Source organism: Oncorhynchus gorbuscha, linkage group LG15 (genome assembly GCF_021184085.1).
Source record: "Oncorhynchus gorbuscha isolate QuinsamMale2020 ecotype Even-year linkage group LG15, OgorEven_v1.0, whole genome shotgun sequence".
Taxonomy (NCBI): Eukaryota; Metazoa; Chordata; class Actinopteri; order Salmoniformes; family Salmonidae; genus Oncorhynchus; species Oncorhynchus gorbuscha.
In genome coordinates this window covers 43,947,895-43,967,013 of record NC_060187.1, presented here as the reverse complement: position 1 = coordinate 43,967,013, position 19,119 = coordinate 43,947,895, and the positions used below count along the sequence as shown (strand labels likewise).

At 44.6% G+C, this 19,119-nt stretch overlaps 1 protein-coding gene across 3 annotated transcripts in view; it reads right to left on the bottom strand.

Moving 5' to 3' along the window:
• Positions 1 to 850: 850 nt before the first annotated feature.
• The window catches only part of grin3bb (glutamate receptor, ionotropic, N-methyl-D-aspartate 3Bb), a 108,005-nt gene continuing 89,736 nt past the window's right edge, over positions 851 to 19,119 (bottom strand). Inside the window, exons 5-9 of one of the 3 annotated variants that reach the window (XM_046301366.1) lie at positions 14,133 to 14,248; positions 8,182 to 8,333; positions 3,001 to 3,165; positions 2,277 to 2,347; positions 851 to 2,031 (exon numbers count right to left, since the gene is read on the bottom strand). In XM_046301366.1, the coding sequence (XP_046157322.1) occupies positions 1,986 to 2,031; positions 2,277 to 2,347; positions 3,001 to 3,165; positions 8,182 to 8,333; positions 14,133 to 14,248 (550 nt within the window). In that variant the 3' untranslated portion in view covers positions 851 to 1,985. Of the gene's footprint in view, positions 2,032 to 2,276; positions 2,348 to 3,000; positions 3,166 to 8,181; positions 8,334 to 14,132; positions 14,249 to 19,119 lie in introns of those variants that run through there. The other 2 variants (XM_046301367.1, XR_006832106.1) reach the window with 2 other exon arrangements.

Here is a 19,119-nt window from a genome sequence, read left to right as displayed (position 1 = left end):
TTGTGTGTCCTAGTGTTGGTCATGGAAATCCTAGACACAAAGTATGTTGTCCACCACAATATAATATATATATATTTTTTTAACCTTTTTATTTATCCAGGAAGTCCCACTGAGGTCAGGAAACCTCCCTTGTAAAATCAAACAATTTTATTGGTCACAAAATAGGAACTTCCTGGGTATTGTATGTCGACATATTTCAAATCCTGTCACATGAATGTCACATCTGTATTTGGATCATGTTCAAAAGGAAACCCCTGATTTGACAAAAGGATCCTACATCAGAAAGGAGAAATGACACCACGTTTACTTGTTTAAATGTGAATACATGTTTTGAGTTAATGTGTACTAGAGCTCGCCAGCTTGTAGTCCTAAAAACCAGAAATGAGTGACGTCCTGGTTCATTCAGCCATTCCTATGTGGAAAGAATAGGGTTTTGGGATAAATGCTGAAAATAAGGTTAACGCAGGCTTAGAAGATCTTTTGTTCTGAGAGTCAGTTAAACGTGACCTTTTTGTGTGCAAATTTTTTTTATTGCATAAATTCTTAAATTCTCAGTGACGTTAGCTGATAAAGATTCTCATAGAACGAACCGTAAAAGATCTCCTAAGCCTGCGTGCACCACAGACCTTATTTTTGGCGTTTATCCAACTCAATTTTCCCGTAGGCTTTTTCCCAACCAACCATGGTGCCTACAAAAAAACACCATTACTATTGCCCTCTATACACTGCCAGACATCAAACATGCCTAATACCTGTTATTCTATCACTGAAATTGAACCCTCAGTACCCGAAAGGTAAAAATACAGACCACACAAAGTACACATGACAAGGATTCACATTTCAACCTTCATCACAATCAACACTTTCATCAGACTTTTATTCTTGAAAAACATGTCAATCAAGGCCAGTCAACAATATCGATTCGGATCTCAAAGGAAATAAAACATAATGCACCGCTCCTGATTCCTCCGCGGGAGTCTGTTCCTGTGGCAGAGGAGTGAGCGCTAGAAAGTAGAATGGCTCAGTTCACAGAACAGATGCAGCGCCATGGGTGGGCGTGCTGGTACCTCCAGCCCCACTGCATGGGATGATATACTGTATTCAAGTAGGCCTGAGGTTGCGCACATTTTACCAGCCATATGAGGCAGTTGGGCAGCGTAGAGCACAAGGAATTGCCCTAGAAGCTCTTTCATTTTTCACCCAGTAGCAAAAGGTTGAAAGGTTGGTGTCCAGGGAAAGAGCTGCCATGCTACGGCATCAGGATCACAGGAAAAGGATACATCCAAACCAAGGGAATCCAGCTGCTTTCAACAAACCCCTCCCCTTTTAACCCCTTACTACACCATTGATTGGTCTGTGTCCAAACACCAGAGAGGCATCACCTCTTCTCGTTGGTGTGTTTGGCGGGGGCTGTGCGGACTGTGGGCAGGGCCTTGAGGACAGGGTCTGTCATGGTGGTGGCACAGCGGGTGGAGGGGAGGGACGAGGTGGTTTTGGTGGAGGTGGGGAGGGATGCTGCAGCTAAAACCACGGGGGGCATTCCTGACACTATGGGTGCAGAGCAGGCGGCCTTCTCCTTGGCCAGGGAAGTCTGCAGCTCAGCCCTCCTGGCCAGAGCCGTCCTTAGCTGATCCCGGATCAGGTCGATCTTCTCCTGTAGCTCTTGTAGCTCCCCTGGCCTTGGAGGAACGCCCAAGGAGGAAGATGAAGAAGGGATGGATGAAGAAGAGGCGGAGGGGAGGGAGAGCACCAGGTTGGCAAAGGAAGTCCCGAAGCCTCCATTTGCACAGACACGTGTTGCCTGGTTAGCCCCGGGGATACCTTCCCCCCCTCTGTCCCCTTCGGACTTGGTCACGGCCCGGGCCAGCAGGCGGCGGCTGTTGAGGGTCTCCAGGTTAAAGTGGACGCGCTTGTTGTCCTTAGCGGCTGCAGCGTCCCTGCTGTTCTCGCTGTTCCACTTGGCCGATGCCCTGGAGAGAAGGGGGTCAGGGGGGAGGCTGGGGGTGCTGGTTCTTCTGGATGCAGCAGCTACTGGGAGATAAAAGGCTTGTGTCAGTAAAGAAAGAAAGACACTGGTCTGGTGCCAAATCAAGCCCTACTAGTGTGTTAGCTCGCTTTGAATCTGTATCTCAGTAATATGACTGCCTCCTCTCATTACCGCTGATAGGTAAAAGGGCCATATGGATTCTCCCTGTCCATGTCCTGTCAGATCACTCATCGTGGAAGAAAGGTCAAGTAAATACTTTTTTTTTTTTTTAAGGCAGCCATTTCGTCACCTTTTCTCTGTGTTGGTGTCTTGCTTCTTCTTCACGTCCTCATAGGTCTGGTTCAGGGCTCGGTGGATTTTCTGCAGAATAAATGGGGCTATAGTTACACTGACAGCCAAGCGATAAGGGGGGGTTGAAAAGCTCCACACTGTTTTATTCAAAACGTGCAGAATCGACACCATCGTAGAAATTGTAATTACTTTTCCCCTCTCATTAATAATCCTCAATTGGGGAAGGAGCTTAGGAGACCTCCGCATACTTAAGCCAGGCAGATTTGAAATGTCAGTCCTTTTTAATACTCAACTTGGACTGGGCTTCCAAAATGGTGGTTATCTACGTCAACAGCAGATGGCGGTGTTGTCTTAATGTTTTCAAATGACAGCCAAGGTGATATATAGTCCCAATGACAGTCTAGCCAAGAGCATGAGAAACCTACACCATAAACAACATTTTACAAGCAATAACGGTCTGTTAATATTGAATTCACAGTGGATACGTGAAGTGTAAGTGCTTTTAGATATAGAGTTTGTTAAACATGCCACACATTTGTTCAAGTAAAAAAGAGCACTTTAAAAAGGCCAATGAAAGAAACGATGAAAAAGTCTAGACTGAGGGAGGAACAGGAGGAAGGCAGTGGCTTACTGTGAAAGGATATTATATTGATACAGACTTGCACAAACTCACACAAACTCTCCTTTGGTTCACTCACACACACTCCCTTCCTCCATCTCACCTGGCTGGTGTGGAGCCAGTACTTGTACTTTTGTCGTCGTCGGATGCGGGGCAGCACCATGTGATAGAAGGCGTGCTCCCCAGCCAGGGTGAGCAGCGACGTGGCCACGCCCACACACAGCAGCACAAACAGCCCTGAGAAGTGACGGATGCCCATCTGGAGAGTCTGTAGGGGGAGGGAGGGGACAGTTAGGTTACTTGGACAGGGTTAACACATGTAACGCAGGGGGTTAACAATATAGTCAATTGATTGTCAACCTCCCCTAGAGTGGCCTGGAGGGGTCCTGCGTAGGAGAACTAATCAGAATGTAAAAAGCCTGGCGTCTAGGGCTACGATGACCCTATTACGATGACCCTATTACCGCTACACCGGCGGTCAGGAGTTAAATTCCACATGACCGTTGGGTCAAGATACCTACCCACCGGGCACACATTAGCTGAATCAACATTGTTTCGACATCATTTCAATAAAATTACATTGAACCAACGTGGAATAGACGTTGAATTGACGTCTGGACCCAGTGGGTATGCCACTCACTCCAGAACTGCGCTCTGTAAATGAATGGTGCTGATGGTCGACGGTAGCCGACAAAACTTGCTAACGGCCATCAAGTCGCTAATGGCCTGGTACTCAGCGCTCTATTGTCCCTCTAATCACTCTGACGTCAATGCGAATGCAATGGAAAATCAAATCAAACAGCTTTTTGATGTGTGGAATGAACTCAGTGTTCCTATAAACCCAGTCATTGTGTAACATTTCTATAGGCTATGCAATCGCGTGTGAAATCAGAGTTTTGATGGCGTCTATTAAAAAGAGGAGGATCCCAGCTTTCACTAATTGAAATAGATGATACCGTGTAACCATTAGGAACCCGAGCGGTGAGCCCACTGAGTAACACATGCCTGATCTCTTCAACCTCCATGCCACGGGCTGCCTTCGGGAATATTCTATTTCCTGGTATTCTATCTGGTTATAGTTTATTCTACTGTGTTGTCATTGTATCTCTATAAGCCTACACTTCTATTCTACTCTACTCTATTTCTATTCTACTCTACTCTATGATTAGTTTCTACCCTGTGGGCTGCTACAGAGGCCCTTTTTGAAATGCAGCAGTGCTTCGAGGGCATTTAGCCGAAAAGCCAATTAATGCTTCATCTGTAAATGTGGTCGGAGGCTCCGTGTGACGCAATTGCGGAGCCGTACCACATTGCCGTGCGCCTCCCAAATGTTGTAACAATGCAGAGGACCTGTATCAACACAAGCTCACTTCCTTGACAACTTCCATCTCAACAGCTCTACTCAACAGCTCTACTCAACAGCTCTGCGCTGCCCCGCGAAGTGTAAAAGTACGAATGCCCTGCCTTTCGCACAGGCCGTTTCACTGTAAAGGCTGTGCGGCCAATGCAGACGCCGGATTGACCCATGCAGTGCCTTTTAGTCAGGACAGTGTGTGCTTGAGACGCACAGTGTGAGCAGTGAGCACCCTGTCTGAGTATCCACCTTACGGTGGCCCTGCCTGCCAGCACACACAGCAATACATTACAGTCGTTGTATAGTACAGTGCACCACCATAGTTTTATAGTACATATGCATAGTTGTACAATTACGTCTAGCCTGTTAAGGTTTAACAACATGGGTTATACACTGAGTGTACAAAACATTAGGAACACCTTCCTAATATTGAGTAGCACCCACTTTTTCCCCTCAGAACAGCTTCAATTCATCAGGACATGGACTCCACAAGGTGTCGAAAGCGTTCCACAGGGATGCTGGCCCCTGTTGACTCCAATGCTTCCCACAGTTGTGTCAAGTTGGCTGGATGTCCTTTGGGTGGTGGACTATTCTTGGGAAACTGTTGAGAGTGAAAAACCCAGCAGCGATGCAGTTCTTAACACAAACCGGTGAGCCTGGCATCTTCTACCATACCCCGTTTAACGGGACTTCATTCTTTGTCTTGCCCATTCATCCTCTGAATGTCGCACATATGCAATCTGTCTCAAGGCTTAAGAAAAATCTTATTTAACCTGTCTCCTACCCTTTATTTACACTGATTGAAGTGAATTTAACAAGTGACATCAATAAGGGATAATAGCATTCACCTGGTCAGTCTGTCATGGAAAGAGCAGGTGTTCTTAATGTTTTGTATACTCAGTGTCTATGCAGCCGCATTGTCTAACACTGTTTGACACTTTTCCGAAAGGAGAGAGAACTTTTCAGAGGAAATCTTCTAAACCGAATGCAGACCTCCTGCCTCTCTCTCTGATATTATCTGTAGAGGTTTGGACGTATGTGTGGGGGAGGGAGAAAGGAAGGGGTAGACGATGGCAGGCTTGTTTCCGAAGTGCTGACACAGTGAACCCCAGGGGTGCAGTCAAGGCCCACCCCATCTCTCCCTCCACCCCTCCCCCCCGACATCCTTCACTCCGTCCCTCCTCCCATTTCATTCTGGGACTCGGCCAAGAAAGGGAGCTGCCAGTCTCAGCCTCGTGCCACTCTGCTCCCTCTTTCTCATTTTCTCTCTCCACCACTGTGCTCCCTTTCTTTCTCTCTCCCTTCCAGTCTACCACTGTGCTCCCCCCTTGCTCTGTCCCTCCACCTCACCATTATAACTCTCTCCCTCCCTCTTCTTCTTACCCACTTCATTCACTCCCTCTCCCACATCCATCGGTCACCCCCCCATCCTTCTCTCTCCCTTCTCATCTCTACTCTACCTTCTCCCTCTTCCTTCTCCCTCCCTTTCCCTCGCCTTGATCCAGTCGTGTTTGGTATGCAGGGGGGATAACTCATCCCATTAGAACTTGGGGCCAGAGAATGGATGGTGTTAGCCTGTCGAATGTATTTAAGAGTGGGCCCATCCTCCGTCATATTGTTTCTGGGCAGCCGTAGCTCATCTCCCCCTGTTACCCTCCCCACTCCGCTGTCCCTCAGCCTTTCCCCTCAGAATCCGTGTGAGGGGAAGCATTTGGAATGGAACAATCTGTTCAATGCAGGCCACAGCAATTCTCGACCTCCTAATTATAGTAAAATAGTGAAACACATTAAACTGTAAAATATATAAATTAAACTGTGAAAGATGAAACTGTGAAATATATAACTGAAACTGTGAAAGATAAAGATGAAACTGTGAAAGATAAAGATGAAACTGTGAAAGATAAAGATGAAACTGTGGAAAATGCAAATGAGACTGTCAAAGATACAGATGAAACTATGAAAGAAGAAACTGGGAAAGATATAAATTAACCTGGGAAAGATATAGATGAAACTGCGAAAGATATAGAGGAAACTGAAAGATATACCCTAGAAAAAAAAAAAAAAAAAAAAAAAATATGTGGTTTATAGGGTGTTTTTTAAAACTTGTGCTGCAGTCACACATTGATCCAAGGCAGCTTGAAAATGACAGTCTGCCAATGTATATTTTTTACATTCCTAATTCTAAATTTGAGCATCTTTAAGGGGCCGACATGGCCAGGCACACGATGAAAAAAAAATGGAAAAAAAAAAAAAGTCAAAGTTTATGACATCACAGTTCAAAGGAACGTCACCCGGGGCAAATCAATAAACCAAAAACCTTTCCTTAGCGGTGCTAACAGAAAAAAACGCTATTGTCAGTCGTGTCTTGTGCAGCTCAGTCGAAACGAACGGTAGATGTTGTCATGTGGGAAACATCCATGTTCTACCATCCATCCCTCAGTCACTCCCCAAAGTTAAATCGGGTGATAATTTGATAATTAGGTAATGACAAGACTGGGAATGGCTTTGATGTTTCTGCACAGATGGCAAGGATCACTGCTTGTCTCGCTCTAGCACCGTTTCCCCCATCCTAAACACACACACACACACACACACACACACACACACACACACACACACACACACACACACACACACACACACACACACACACACACACACACACACACACACACAGAAACACACACACACACACACACACACACACACACACACACACACACACACACACACACACACACACACACACACACACACACACACACACACACACACACACACACACACACACACACAGCCTCTCTCTCTCCACACACTTTCTCTTCAATGGGTCTGTGCAGACCACAAATCAGTGCGAGCTGATATGGTGTTGGCATTAGAAAAGCAATCCCAGAGTCCTCAGCTGCTGTCTGTCTGTCTGTCTGTCTGGGGAGCGAGAACCAACAGGTAAACAGGCCACATCGTCATGCTGATGGGACCAGACGGTTGTCCCAGTAACAGGGCAGCAACAATAATAACACTAGCGTAAAACGATTCAAACAACAAGTTATGGAGTCAGTAACAGACAATGATGTATATAAACACTCGTCTATACTAACAGAGCCATTGGGTCAGGGCAGTTACGCCAGACCAGTAAGTTAGTAGCCTTGCTAAGCAATCTGGATCAGCTAAGTAGCCTTGTGCAAGTCATAACAGCTCATAACAGCTCATAGCCTATCTCCTGTTTCTGTAGCGCGAGGCAGCTTGATGTACAGGCATACCCGCTGAACAGGACTCTAGTCTATCACTGGGCCTTACCCCCATATATCTACTTAATGCTAAGTGCCAAGCAGAGACGTATTGGGACCCATTTGTACAGTCTTTGGTATGACTCGGCTGGGGATCAAACTCCCAACCTTCTAATCTCAGTGCGGACACTAACCACAAGGCGTGAGTTGGAGTACTATACTGGCTAAGTGCTTGAGGTTAAAGGATAACTTTAGGATGACACACAATCCTGAGAGGATATCATAGACACACACAGAGGCAGAATCTAGCAATCAATATTTCCCATAAACATCTGACACTGATGGATTCCAAACCGTCTGAAGAATGTCTGCAACCCAGACTTGCATAGATCTAAGAATGCCTGCCCAGTACATTGCTTCAATCAGGTGGTATGCTAGTGTGGATATTAGAACAGAGCCAAACATCCAGTTTGACATGTCCAGATGTATGAGAAAGGCCAAACCCAATGTCCATCAACTGTCCGCAACCGATGTGGTGTGCCTACAGGGGGCGCCACTCCGCCACAGCCACACTCTAGCCTGGCGCCTGATCTGCTGGTGCTGTCTGCACAAGCAGATCTGGGCCCAGGCTGACTTTGATGGCCATAGAAGTTGACAAGATAGGCTAAACAGATCTGGGACCAGGCCACAGACAGACACTCACCTCGGTGACGGCGAACACCCTCTTCCCACAGGGCACCACCTTGTACCACTTGTCGTGCAGCATGTCCATGTAGCCGTCTGACTTGTAGCGACTGATGAACTCTGACACGTTGTTGGTCAGAGGGGAGTTCTGCGGGAGGCCTATTCCATAGCCTGGGGGTGGGGGTGGGGGTGGGGGGAAGAAAGCATAGTACAATAGTACAATGGGTATTGTAGTTATTAGAAATGAATGAAAATAAAATAACTACCACAAGCTTAGCAAAAAAGGGTTCTTCGTTTGTCCCCATAGCAGAACAATTTTTGGTTCTGGGTTGAACACTTTGGTGGTGAAAAGGGTTCCACGTAGAACTTTGTATAAAAAAATATATATTTTCAGAGGGTTCTCCACTATGGTTCTAGATAGCAGCTTCTTTTCTAAGAGTATAGATGAGATTATTTGATTATTTCTATGGTTTAATTCTATTTGTTCAGGTGATCCCATTGAGATGAAAAGTATATTTTACAAAAGAGAACTGCCCTGTGAAGGAAGGATTCAACCATTTGTTACATAAAAGTAGGTACAATAGGCAAGGGTAAGATATCGTGAGACGCAAACAAATGAAGAACAATTATAAAAGGGTGGTTATGGAGGGAAACAACCTGTTACCAATGTCAGCATGTAAATATGTTAAAGTTCCCTTCTTTACCACAAGTCTCATGGCTTTGCCATCTGGGTAGAAACACTGACACGGACAGTGTCTCACATCTGCTAAATAAACAGACTTTATTTTGGAGGTATCCATTTTAACACCATTCCACTTCAAATGCCCTAACTGCTTTAAAGATTTCTTTCAATTGTTTAGGCGGAGAACTGAGCAGCGGCCTACACTCGTATCCTTCCAAACTTCATGCCGAGTGAGTTAACTGGCAGACCTAGTCTGGATCCTCTCCTCCTCTCCGCCTAAGGATATGAACACGTCATAAACCATGGCAAAACAAATCATGGAATTATAAGAAATGAGCTGTAACGCTGCAACATTTTCTCTCAGCCTCATGGTTAAATGTGTAGAATAGCATGAGATTAGCTATATGGGGAAGGGGGGGCCTTGCTCAGACCTTGCGAGGGAGCCCTGCGAAACCGCGGTACGCTTCTGATCCATAACAACCCAAATCGGATGACCTTACCTTCAACCCTTTCAGTAGGGACACACAGGGCTTTGGTTATTATTATAGCTAAACCAGAGTTCAGCCCCCATGTCACTCCGTAACATGGGACAATGCCTCCTCTACCTGTACTGCTGTTCCTGTACTTTACTCCTTTGAACTTCTTAATGACATTTTGTGAATGAGATTTTCGATATCGGATTCTTGATTTTACGTGGAAGGATGGGAGGGAGAAAAAAAATCCCCATCTCGTGGTCGTCGGTAGCAACGGGAGTTTGAAGAAAGATTGATGGAGGAAGACAGAAACAGGACAAAGAAAAAGTGGAGTGTTCGGCACATCCATTATCTAATGACAAGGAGTGTGTGTGTGTGTGTGTGTGTGTGTGTTGGCTTTGACAGCAGAATTAATAATGAGTTTTGGTGGGCTGGGGATAAAACAGAGAGTGAGAACCCAAGGATCATTGAGACACAACAACTCTCATTCCACCTCTCCCTCCTCCCTTCTTCCCTCCTTCATCCCTTCCGTCCATCTCAAAAATGGTATTTAATCAATGGAGGGGTTTACCTCTGCCTATCCATCCCCTCATCCCTCATGGCTAATGTCTGTCAGTCATCTCCCCTTCCACCCCCACCCCCACTCTCCCTCACTCCCACCTACCGCTCCCAGTCAAGATGACAGATGCCAGACAAGCTCTGACATCAACACGTTTCATCAGAGCGAGACTGCCCGAGCACGCACACACACGCACACACGAACACGCACACACTCAGTCAAGCACACACGCACACACTGTCAAAGGCGTTTTTGAATGAGGATATGCGCATATGCGTATGTGATCGTGCATGTCTATCTCTCTCACAGCCTGTCTGTCTCGGTCTGTCTGCCTGCCCGCCTGTTTGCCTGCCTGTTTGACTGCCAGCTACAACAGGTAAAAACAGATGAACTACTACGTTGTGTAAAGCATGTGCTTCAGTCTAATACTCTTAATGAATGCATCGGAGATCCAATAAACATCCCTCTGTTTCTCATAAAGCCAACAGAGTCGGCCCCCTGCGCTGGCACAGACGTCCCTGTGGCCCAGTGTTAATGACGATGTTGTGCTTTGAATCGCAGTCATTAAATACTGGGTGGCTTTAATCACCTGCCAGGTCCACTGTCTGTAGCCCATTACGACTCAGTCCAAACACCGGAGACAAATAAAACCCCGAAGAGGCGGGGACAGAGATTCAGAAAGTCTTTCGAACGAGTGAACTCTGTTTGAAGCGATAGTTCATTGCTGCATTTCTGCGGATAAATTGTTTTAGTATCTGGAAATGAATAAATAGAGTATGAGCTGCAAACCAAAGAGAGAGAGAGAGTGTGTGTGTGTGTGTGTGTGTGTGTGTGTGTGTGTGTGTGTGTGTGTGTGTGTGTGTGTGTGTGTGTGTGTGTGTGTGTGTGTGTGTGTGTGTGTGTGTGTGTGTGTGTGTGTGTGTGTGTGTGTGTGTGTGTGTGTGTGTGTGTGTGTGCGTGATATGATACTGGATGGAGTAATGAATACCGTGAGGAACCATGTAGATAAAGTGCAATAGAGGAGCGAGGGAAGGTAGAAAATACAATTAGCAGAGGGGAGAGATGAGCTCGAAGAGGTCTAATTGAGCAAAACCCCAATTACTGTTTTATTGTGGATGACTGTCTAGAGGTCAGGGCCCAAAATGGAGGAATATTCCTCACCTCAAAACCCAGGGAAAAAGAGCAAGAGTTACTGTACATAAAAAGAGAAGGTGTCAATCTGGTTCCACACAAAAATCCCTCTTGACTTGTGAAATGACTCACCTGGAAAAATCACCTCGCAAGAGAAACCAGTTGATCAAGTAATCAAGTATTCACAAGGCTGTTTCATGAAATATTGTGATGTAAAAGAAGTGCTACCATTAATTAGTAGGGGGGGGGTTTCTTTTCAGGAAAGCAGTGAAACAACTTGAGTCAAATGCAATTTGATTGACTTAGTCTCATGAAAGATATCTGGCAGACAAAATTCATGAGTTTAAAACCTGCATATTGAGAGGAGGGAACTTTCGCCCCAGTCTGAGGTCCTGAGTTCTCTGGACAAGTTTTCATCAAGGATCTCTCTGTACTTTGCTCCATTCATCATTCCCTCAAACCTGACTAGTCTCCCAGTCCCTGCCACTGAAAAACATCTTCACAGCATGATGCTGCCACTACCATGCTTCACCGTAGGGATGGTGCCAGGTTTCCTCCAGACATGATGCTTGACAATCAGGCCAAAGAGTTCAATCTTGTTTCTCATGGCCTGAGAGTCCTTCAGGTGCATTTTGGCAAACTCTAAGCGGGCTGTAATGTGCTTTTTTTACTGAGGAGTGGCTTCCGTCTGGCCACTCAACAATAAAGGCATGATTGGTGGAGTGCTGTAGAGATGGTTGTCCTTTTGAAAGGAACTATGGAGCTCTGTCAGAATGGCCATTGGGTTATTGGTCACCTCCACTGACCGAGGCCCTTCTCACCCAATTGCTCAGTTTGGTCGGGCGGCCAGCTCTAGGAAGAGTCTTGGTGGTTCCAAACGTCTCCGACTTAAGAATGATGGAGGATACTGTGTTCTTGGGGAACTTCAATGCTGCAGACATTTTTTGGTACCCGTCCCCAGATCGGTGCCTCGACAAACTCCTGTCTCGGAGCTCTCCGGATAATTCCTTCGACCTCATGGCTTGGTTTTTTCTCTGACATGCACTGTCAACTGTGGGACCTTATATGGACAGGTGTGTGCTTTCCAAATAATTTCCAACCAATTGAATTTACCACAGGTGGACTCCAATCAAGTTGTAGAAACATCTCAAGGATGATCAAAAACAGGATGCACCTGAACTCAAATTCGAGTCTCATAGCTAAAGGTCTGAATACTTACGTAAATAAGGTATTATTATTTTATTTTGTATACATTTGCAAACATTTCTAAAAACCTGTTTTCACATTGTCATTATGGTGTATTGTGTGTAGATTGATGAAGATTTTTTAAAATTTAATCCATTATAGAATAAGGCTGTAACGTAACAAAATGTGTAAAAAGGAGGAACATTTCAGGAGGAAAAGGTAAAAAACCAATCAGGAGTGTGTGTGTGTGTGTGTGTGTGTGTGTGTGTGTGTGTGTGTGTGTGTGTGTGTGTGTGTGTGTGTGTGTGTGTGTGTGTGTGTGTGTGTGTGTGTGTGTGTGTGTGTGTGTGTGTGTGTGTGTGTATCTGTGTGTGTGAGTGTATCTGTGTGTGTGTGTGTGTGAGTGTATCTGTGTGTGTGTGTGTGTGTATCTCTGTGTGTGTGTGTGTATCTCTGTGTGTGTGTGTGTGTGTGTGTGTGTGTGTGTGTGTGTGTGTGTGTGTGTGTGTGTGTGTGTGTGTGTGTGTGTGTGTGTGTGTGTGTGTGTGTGTGTGTGTGTGTGTGTGTGTGTGTGTGTGTGTGTGTGTATCTGTGTGTGTATCTGTGTGTGTGAGTGTATCTGTGTGTGTGTGTGTGTGAGTGTATCTGTGTGTGTGTGTATCTGTGTGAGTGTATCTGTGTGTGTGTGTGTGAGTGTGTGTGTGTGTGTGTGTGTGTGTGTGTGTGTGTGTGTGTGTGTGTGTGTGTGTGTGTGTGTGTGTGTGTGTGTGTGTGTGTGTGTGTGTGTGTGTGTGTGTGTGTGTGTGTGTGTATCTGTGTGAGTGTATCTGTGTGTGTGTGTGTGAGTGTATCTGTGTGTGTGTGTGTGCATCCTGCCCAGTGATGAATCTGAATACACAGCATGAGCTGACGTTCTACATAGCCAACACCGCAGGCCTGCCCTTTCAGTCTAATAAAAACAGCGTCCAGATGACAGCCTCTTCCACTACTGTTCCACCTCTTCCCCATCCTTCTATTTCCGCTCCCCACCTCTCAATTGAAAGTGACATGTCCCATGGAAACTAAATAAGCCACATCAATATCTTATGACAGCTCAAGTTTACAGCCCGGCTCCTTGATTCCATATCTCAGTAGGTATGCGATATTGGGTCAGGGTCAGGGAGGGATGCTTCTCTGAAACAGTGCTCTTCAATCCTGGTTGAAGTTGAGACCCACAGGGCATGCTAGCTTTTGACCTAACCCTGCACAAATACATCTGATACAGACAACCAAGTACTCATCAAGACCTTGGTGAACTGAATTAGGGTTGTGTTGTTAAGGCACGCAAATTACGTTTAGTTCAACATTTAAAAAAGTACTAGTATGTCTCCATTTCACGCTGTTTCATGCTGTTTCCTTCCGTTTCGTGCAGGGTTGGAGTAAAAGCCTGCACACTCTGTGGGTCTCCGGAAGCCATTAGTAACTGCTATAGAAAAGGCTGACGGTGAAAAGAGAACCTTAATGCGCGGACAATATGGGAGCAGCAATGCAGAAAGACAAAAACAGAAAGGCGAGGCGCGGGAATCTCTTTCCACTTATTTCATCTAATCCTGCCCCGGTTTCTCAGAGACAGGGGTGTGGTGTTGATTCAGACAAAATAGCAGCAAACATATTTGAATAATTACGTATTCAAATCAAAAGAATGTGAATTTGAGATGTGGGCGAACTTAAAAATAGGGAGAGGACGGGGAATACAAAACACACAGACAAACAAGTGCATGCCCACCTATACACCGGGGCACTCTCACACACACACATAAAAATAAATATACATTGTAACGCACATACACATAAACGTGCACAAGCAGACATACAGCCAGCATATACACACAACAGAAGATAAGAGCCACCAAGTGTGAGGTCAAAACAATACTGTGTTGGGGTGCACAGGGGTTTCTTACCTTCGATGGCGAAGGGTTTGCCCACGGTGAGCAGCTTGCAGTCTGCGTCGATGGACACCTCGTAGTCCAGCAGGGCCTTGTCCATGATGAAGGCATCAAGCTGAGGGGGATCTACCCTTCAACACACAGGGAGAAGGGGTTATAGACAGAGAACAGGGGACAAAACGCACGACAACAAAAGTCATGTCCTAAACGCTAGGGCTACACACCAAAATAGGCCACGTCCCAATCGCCACAAACCAAAAAGGCCAAGTTTGAAATAGATCATGTCCCAATCCTACGCACCACACACCCAACAGGCTATGTCCCTAACACACCTTTTACCAGTCCCCACAAACACTCGTCTCTGTACCTCATCCGGCCTTGGGGACATTTCCTCCCTCATTCCAGATGTAGCACATGAGCCTCGTTACCATCATGATTATACTTCATGTCTCAGTGTACATGGGGGACCGCTGGCGAAACTGGGCAGAAGGAGAATAGTAAAGCAAAGCCATTAATCGCCTGTCTGACCAAACAAGACTGGAATGAATGCAGAGTACACTGACTGAGGCAATGGCAAAATGGGAGAACACCCAAATCAGGCACTCGACTTCTTTTATGGCGTGACCCCTGACTAGGCACATTGGCTGAACCAGAGAGGATTATGGGTCATGGGAACTGTTGTAATGCAGGCTCAAGATGTCAAAACAGCACATTGTTATGTGTGTCAGCTTTCGGGTCATCTGCCTTCAATTGTAAGGAGTGGATGACCTCTTGGGTAAGAAATCGCCTGTGAATATGACTGGCAATTTTCTGGCACTTTGGCTGTTTAATCAAACCATCCATCAAACCATCCACTTAGAGGAGTTGTATTGAGTTATTTTGCAACTGAGCTTGGAACACAAGCCACAGGTCTTTGTAAACTCCTGTCTCAAACAAATCCTGCTCATATTGGTTGCCTATGCGGATCTCTAATATGGACCTGTAAAGAAAATCAACCAGAAGCCTGTTTCGGAGTGGAAGTGGAGACGGGTTGGTCACACGGCCCAGAGAGGCCCGGAGAACATTGCAAATCCTTGGAATCCTCAAGGCAAGTGAAGAAGGGGACGTCCAACAATGACCTGGCGCAGGTGTCTAGAAGCAGAACTCAAGAAGATCCACTTGTCATGGCTTGAGGCAAAGAATGCGGCCCAAGACCGGCAACAATGAAAAACTTTAGTACTGGCCCTGTCATGGACCAGGATGTCTTGCTCCCAGGCAGACTAAATAACTTTTTTGCCCGCTTTGAGGACAATACAGTACCACTGGCACTGCCCGCAACTAAAACATGCGGACTCTCCTTCACTGCAGCCGATGTGAGGAAAACATTTAAACGTGTCAACCCTCGCAAGGCTGCAGGCCCAGACGGCATCCCCAGCCGCGCCCTCAGAGCATGCGCAGACCAGCTGGCTGGTGTGTTTACGGACATATTCAATCAATCCCTATCCCAGTCTGTTGTTCCCACATGCTTCAAGAGGGCCACCATTGTTCCTGTTCCCAAGAAAGCTAAGGTAACTGAGCTAAAGTGAGCTCGGAGTGTGGTGTCAGGAAAATAACCTCACACTCAACGTCAACAAAACTAAGGAGATGATTGTGGACTTCAGGAAACAGCAGAGGGAACACCCCCCTATCCACATCGATGGAACAGTAGTGGAGAGGGTAGTAAGTTTTAAGTTCCTCGGCGTACACTTCACAGACAAACTGAATTGGTCCACCCACACAGACAGCATCGTGAAGAAGGCGCAGCAGCGCCTCTTCAACCTCAGGAGGCTGAACAAATTCGGCTTGTCACCAAAAGCACTCACAAACTTCTACAGATGCACAACCGAGAGCATCCTTTCGGGCTGTATCACTGCCTGGTACGGCAACTGCTCCGCCCACAACCGTAAGGCTCTCCAGAAGGTAGTGAGGTCTGCACAACGCATCACCGGGGGGAAACTACCTGCCCTCCAGGACACCTACACCACCCGATGTCACAGGAAGGCCATAAAGATCATCAAGGACAACAACCACCCGAGCCACTGCCTGTTCACCCCGCTATCATCCAGAAGGCGAGGTCAGTACAGGTGCATCAAAGCTGGGACCGAGAGACTGAAAAACAGCTTCTATCTCAAGGCCATCAGACTGTTAAACAGCCACCACTAACATTGAGTGGCTGCTGCCAACACACTGACACTGATTCAACTCCAGCCACTTTAATAATGGGAATTGATGGGAAATGATGTAAAATATATCACTAGCCACTTTAAACAATGCTACCTAATATAATGTTGACATACCCTACATTATTCATCTCATATGCATACGTATATACTGTACTCTATATCATCTACTGCATCCTTATGTAATACATGTATCACTAGCCACTTTAACTATGCCACTTTGTTTACATACTCATCTCATATGTATATACTGTACTCGATACCATCTACTGTATCTTGCCTATGCTGCTCTGTACCATCACTCATTCATATATCTTTATGTACATATTCTTTATCCCCTTACACAGTGTATAAGACAGTTAGTTAGATTACTTGTTGGTTATTACTGCATTGTCGGAACTAGAAGCACAAGCATTTCGCTACACTCACATTAACATCTTCTAACCATGTGTATGTGACAAATAAAATTGAATTTGATTTGATTTGCAAGTTGATTTGATTTGATTTGATTTGCTCGCCTGACCCAGATGGCGAATTTATAATTCACCGTTTTTTGAATTATGTAAACAGCAACAGTAATTGTGTAACGGCGAAGAAGCAGGGCCGTGTTCCAACGAAAACAACTACAAGTGGAACATCCGTTAAGAAATGCACCTTGTAGTTGAAGACGCTTCTTTGAGTCATTAAAAGTGCATTGAAATGACTAAGGAACTGTGTGCTCTTTGGAGAGGTGTGTGGCCACTTCGAAAAACCAGTTAGACCTCTCACTCAAACACTTCTCATTTTTTTGTTGTCAAATTTTCCAAGAATATTCTTATCATGTTAATGAATGTATCTAGAGTATTTTCAAAAACAAATATGGCGAAAAGTACATGTAAAATTCACATAAAATCTACAGTTTGGATAAAATCTACAATTTGGATTCAGTGTGGTGTCCTCACTTTTAGTCTAATAATTGTCCCATAATCTCCAAACTGTTCCCTTTTCAATTGCTACAATGGTTATGCTTTCCCTTTTCTCTTCTGTAAGAAACATTTAAATATAGCCATATCCATATAGGTCTAGTGTAATTAAGGCTCAATCCATTTAAATTCAGTCACCTTTTGTCATCCTCCCTTTTGATTTAAACAACGGTTCACATATATGTTTGCCCATGGGAGAAGTGGTCAGACAGTGACCTTTTGGACCTGAATGACAAAACATTCAGGAGATAAAGGTGCTCAAAGATGACCTATTTTCCATACCCCAGCATACCATGAGACATCCATGTCTTCATCACTGGAAAAGATAAATGGTTGAGTTTGACACCATTTGAAAGTTTACAAACAGGGTTGTCAAACTATTTCATAATTTCTTGAAAATAAATTATGTTTTTTTTTTTTATTTTTACCTTTAACGTAAATTAGAACCTATTTTTACATCATCTGAGGTTTTTGTGTCGTGCCCACCATTGATTGAGACACAATGTGCTCTTAAATAGAGGGTGGTTGTCATTTCAGTTGTATAAATATATTTCGTAGAATGGACCTATTCCTTCAGAACACTGCAATTCAGCTGGTGCTCCACTGAAATTGAAATCAAATTGAAATCGTAACTTTTAATTACTATCTCGGAGATGGCCACCGGTCCATCCGCTGTCGAATGTTAACACAAATGGTCATATCTATTCTATCTATATTTCCTTGATTTCAATACGTTTCTAATGGAGAATTGACAGTATAACTTAAGCCAACAGATATTCCCATTGAAGTCAATATTCTCTGATGTGTGGGCCTCAAAACATCTTTGTGGTACCAATTTCAATTTTATTCCCATTTTAGTTCATTTGTTAGCCAAAACATGACACTCACCCTATATTCAAGAGCACGTTGTGTCTCAGCCGATGGCAGCCACAACCCAAAAACCTCAGATGATGTATAATATGGTCTAAGCAACAACATATGCGAATATGAAAAAAAAGAAGTTTATTCGTTTTTAAATAATTGACGATTAATAATGAATAATTAATAATAAACCATTTTTTAAAAATGTATTATTAAAACAGTTTTTTTCTCTCAATAAATTACAACGTTGTTTGACAACCTTGTTTTTAAGCTTTTAATTAATATCAATCTCAACTGTTTATCTTTTCCAGTGATGAAGAGATGGATGTCTCATGGTATGGTGGGTTATGCAAAATAGGTCAACTTTGATCACCTTTATCTCTTCAATGTTTTGGCATTCAGATCCAAAAACTCACTTTCTGACCACTTCTATAATGGGTAAATATGTACAGAAGGTTTCGTTCAAATAAAAAGGGGTGCTGTCAAAAAGTGATTGTATTCAAAGGGATTTGCCCTTAAAAGTAAGTATTTGCAACACAATACAAAAAAATATCTGTATATGGCTACTGGCTAGCATAGTCAAAAGATCTAACAAAACAAAGATAGGCAGATCCACATTCCACACAGTCACACACACAAGCTCAAATGCCAGCTCTCTCCTCATTTGAATTGAACTATAACCTCTTCCATCCACCTGAAGTTCAACCCTGTTTAGAGAGCCATTTTGTTTGTGTTTGCTCCCTTTCACATTTCATCTTTTTTTGAAGCAATACCACTGGGCTCTCCTCTCCATTGCCTTTCTCTTCTGTCTGCCTGGATGACAGACTTAAGTCTGAGAACCACAACAAACACTTCTCCCGTAGGAGGGAGAGAGGAAGATAGAGAATTCAAAACTCTTTCTTGACAGAGAAAGTATCTATCTACTCTGTGTTCTACTTTATCCACCTCTAGACAAATAACTTCAACAATGCTTATAAGCAC